We start from the raw sequence: 4,177 nt of genomic DNA on the forward strand, positions 1-4,177 counted from the left end.
AAAATGTTTAAATAGGATATGGATTTAAAAAAAATATAAATTTCAATACAAAATTAGGTTTTCTTAATATTATTTTGTATTTTGTCAATTTCAATTCGTATTATCTCAATATTAATTTCGACTTCTCAATATCAATTGGTTTTTTCTCAATATTAAGTTGAAAATTCAAATTTCAATTTGTTTTTTCTTCATATCAATTTTGATTCCTAAATTTAATTTGGTATGTCTCAATATTAAATTGGATTTCTAAAATTCATTTTGGTGTTTCACAATATAACTTTGGATTTTCTCAAATTAAACTTGAAATGGTGTAGACTATAGACTAGACTATAGACTAGACTATAGACTAGACTATAGACTAGACTATAGACTAGACTATAGACCAGACTATAGACTAGACTATAGACTAGACTATAGACTAGACTATAGATTAGACTATAGACTAGACTATAGACTAGACTATAGACTAGACTATAGACTAGACTATAGACTAGACTATAGACTAGACTATAGACTAGACTATAGACTAGACTATAGACTAGACTATAGACTAGACTAGACTAGACTAGACTATAGACTAGACTAGACTATAGACTAGACTATAGACTAGACTATAGACTAGACTATAGACTAGACTATAGACTAGACTATAGACTTGATAGACTATAGACTAGACTATAGACTAGACTATAGACTAGACTATAGACTAGACTATAGACTAGACTATAGACTAGACTAGACTAGACTATAGACTAGACTATAGACTAGACTATAGACTAGACTATAGACTAGACTATAGACTAGACTATAGACTAGACTATAGACTAGACTATAGACTAGACTATAGACTAGACTATAGACTAGACTATAGACTAGACTATAGACTAGACTATAGACTAGACTATAGACTAGACTATAGACTAGACTATAGACTAGACTATAGACTAGACTATAGACTAGACTATAGACTAGACTATAGACTAGACTATAGACTAGACTATAGACTAGACTATAGACTAGACTATAGACTAGACTATAGACTAGACTATAGACTAGACTATAGACTAGACTATAGACTAGACTATAGACTAGACTATAGACTAGACTATAGACTAGACTATAGACTAGACTATAGACTAGACTATAGACTAGACTATAGACTAGACTATAGACTAGACTATAGACTAGACTATAGACTAGACTATAGACTAGACTATAGACTAGACTATAGACTAGACTATAGACTAGACTATAGACTAGACTTTAGACTAGACTATAGACTAGACTATAGACTAGACTATGAGTAGACTATAGACTAGACTATAGACTAGACTATTGAGTAGACTATAGACTAGACTATAGACTAGACTAGAGACTAGACTATAGACTAGACTATAGACTAGACTATAGACTAGACTATTGAGTAGACTATAGACTAGACTATAGACTAGACTAGAGACTAGACTATAGACTAGACTATAGACTAGACTATAGACTAGACTATAGACTAGACTATAGACTAGACTATAGACTAGACTATAGACTAGACTATAGACTAGACTATAGACTAGACTATAGACTAGACTATAGACTAGACTATAGACTAGACTATAGACTAGACTATAGACTAGACTATAGACTAGACTATAGACTAGACTATAGACTAGACTATAGACTAGACTATAGACTATACTATAGACTATACTATAGACTAGACTATAGACTAGACTATAGACTAGACTATAGACTAGACTATAGACTAGACTATAGACTAGACTATAGACTAGACTATAGACTAGACTATTGACTAGACTATACTAGACTAGACTATAGACTAGACTAGACTAGACTTAGACTAGACTATAGACTAGACTATAGACTAGACTATAGACTAGACTATAGACTAGACTATAGACTTGACTATAGACTAGACTGTATACTACACTATAGACTAGACTATAGACTAGACTATAGAGTCTGGTATATAGTTTAGTCCAGTTTACTCCTTGTTAAGTAAAAAAAACTAAGAAATCGGTTTTATTCGAATAATTCCTTTATCTTCCCTCCATATGCAAACAATGCGGTAGATCTGATTCGAAAAATAACATTTCTATGCCAACTGCCACCATAATGAACGTAATATACATAATCAAACTTAAAACACCCACCGAACGACCCAGTTGAAAACTTGTTGCCATAAACGAGATATACAATAATATCGCTGATATTAGCAGACAAGCCGAGGTATAAGCTAAACCATCAGATATAATAGAGACTGCTGGTCGAGTAGGTGAAGTGGGGAAATATAAAGACTTCACCAGCCAGGGGCCACCCAGACACATAAGAATATCAACGGTATTCGAGCCGACTGCATTGCAAACGGCCATGGAACCGTAGCCTAGAAAAGGAATTGGAATCGAAATTATGATGGAAATCCTAATAAAAGCTTTAGTCAACGGTTGTTTGCTTCATCCGATATTTACCTTTCTTGGTAACTATAACACTTGATATAGCCTCAGGTATACTGGTACCGGCAGCCAGTATTACTAGACCCATTACAGAATCTGGTATAAATAAATGATAGCCTTGAAATAACAAATTTGTTATTAAGTTTTTAAATAATATAGTTTCGGCCTTAGTCACCTATTACGGTTATACTCCAGGAACACAAATAGGTTAGAAATGAAATCCATAATATAGACATTAATAGACTTAAACAGCTGCTACCTTGAGAGCAAGCTCTCCTAACATTAGGTATGCTTAGAAAGAACAGACATTCTAAAGGATACGAGAGTAACCAAATAAATTTATTCCATATAGATTCTTGGGGCCAGCGGCAAAAGTTGAAAGGTTGTTCGTGGTTATCAGGATCTTCCATGCTATCGAAATCTTTGACCTCTCCTAAAGGTACAAAACATTTTAATTTGCAAGGACGTTCTTTATCTAAAAGGATAAGAGATTATAGTTATATTAATTCAAGGAAAGGACTTTAACGTTCACCAACTTCTAATCTTTTCTTGGCATTTACGATCCAATAACAGATGTGATACATTAAAAATATAAAGTATGACCAGAATGGAGGCTTCCCACCAATAAACAAAACCATCCCAAAGCATAATGGTTAAAAGAGAAACACTGCCGCCATACCACAAAAGATCACGACTAATAGGCCACCAATCTATAGAAAAATCCTAGAAAGATATAACTACTTTTACTTCGAAGAAAAAATTATGAAAATCGAAGTCGGGAGGGGACTTACCACACCTGTATACAAACAACAGCAGGCGGTAATGGCTAAAATATTAAAAACCGAAGAGCCCACAATAGTACCCAGACCCATATCGCCTTCAGTCAAAAAGGTGGCATACAGATTTATAAAAAACTCCGGTGAAGAAGTGGTCAAAGCCATGACTGTGGCCCCAGCCACATCATAGGATAAACCAAATTCTACAAATAATAACAACTAAGTTCGAAGTTGCTACTCTTTATAAACCATTTAAGAATACTCACTATAACATATTCTCTCCACCGAGGGCACACAATATTCATCACAGACAATGGCTATGGCCAAAAATAGATAAATCGTGATTAGCGAACAATAAAATATAAAGTCATAGCGTGGCGGTTTATCGGTAAACCATTCGGGATATTCATCTATGGCGTGTAAAGAACAGTTTGTTTGATTTTCGAAATGGGCACTTCTTATAAAAGGTTGAACTATGGGAAAAGGTATGAAACATTCATTAAGTCTAGAAATGTCAAATGTTTGCTATACCTTCAAAGGGTTTAGATTTTATGTAACGTAAAGCCATTTGTTTAGATTTTTGTTGAGGAATTTGGAATAGGAAATTAATATTCTATATAAAATATTTACTAGGTTTTTGAAATTTTGTTTTGAGGTTTCTTTTCTGATTGACATTTTCGATATTTCATTTTACGAACACCTGTTGATCCAAAAAATCAATATCACTACAAAAATTTACAGCGGTTGACTTTTTCGTTAGGGATTTCAATGAAACGGAATATGCAATAAACCATACATAGACTAGACTATGGACAAGACTATAGACAAGACTATAGAAAAGACTAAATTAAACTATAGACTAGACTATATACTAGACTATAGCCTAGACTATAGACTATTAAACTATAAACTATTAAACTATAGACTATTAAA

At 33.2% G+C, this 4,177-nt stretch overlaps 1 protein-coding gene across 1 annotated transcript; it reads right to left on the minus strand.

Moving 5' to 3' along the window:
- Nucleotides 1-2,054: 2,054 nt before the first annotated feature.
- Nucleotides 2,055-3,899, minus strand: LOC119611461 (sodium/potassium/calcium exchanger 3-like). Its single transcript, XM_037967037.1, has 7 exons — nt 3,776-3,899; nt 3,511-3,717; nt 3,260-3,447; nt 3,005-3,191; nt 2,644-2,943; nt 2,484-2,585; nt 2,055-2,398 (listed from the first exon to the last, which is right to left on the minus strand). Exons 1-7 carry the CDS (start codon nt 3,810-3,812, stop codon nt 2,055-2,057), a joined length of 1,365 nt encoding a protein of 454 aa, XP_037822965.1. The 5' UTR covers nt 3,813-3,899.
- Between the last annotated feature and the right edge of the window lie 278 nt (nt 3,900-4,177).

This window comes from Lucilia sericata, unplaced genomic scaffold, assembly GCF_015586225.1.
Source record: "Lucilia sericata isolate MDLA Ls3-8-SP2 unplaced genomic scaffold, ASM1558622v1 Contig001454F_arrow, whole genome shotgun sequence".
Classification (NCBI taxonomy): domain Eukaryota; kingdom Metazoa; phylum Arthropoda; class Insecta; order Diptera; family Calliphoridae; genus Lucilia; species Lucilia sericata.

Coding starts and splice junctions, on each gene's coding strand:
- LOC119611461 (XM_037967037.1), bottom strand. CDS start 3,812: ATGGCTTTACGTTACATAAAATCTAAACCCTTTGAAG. Junction 3,718..3,775: donor AAAATCTAAACCCTTTGAAG/GTATAGCAAACA, acceptor CTTTTCCCATAG/TTCAACCTTTTATAAGAAGT. Junction 2,944..3,004: donor ATGCCAAGAAAAGATTAGAA/GTTGGTGAACGT, acceptor TTATCCTTTTAG/ATAAAGAACGTCCTTGCAAA.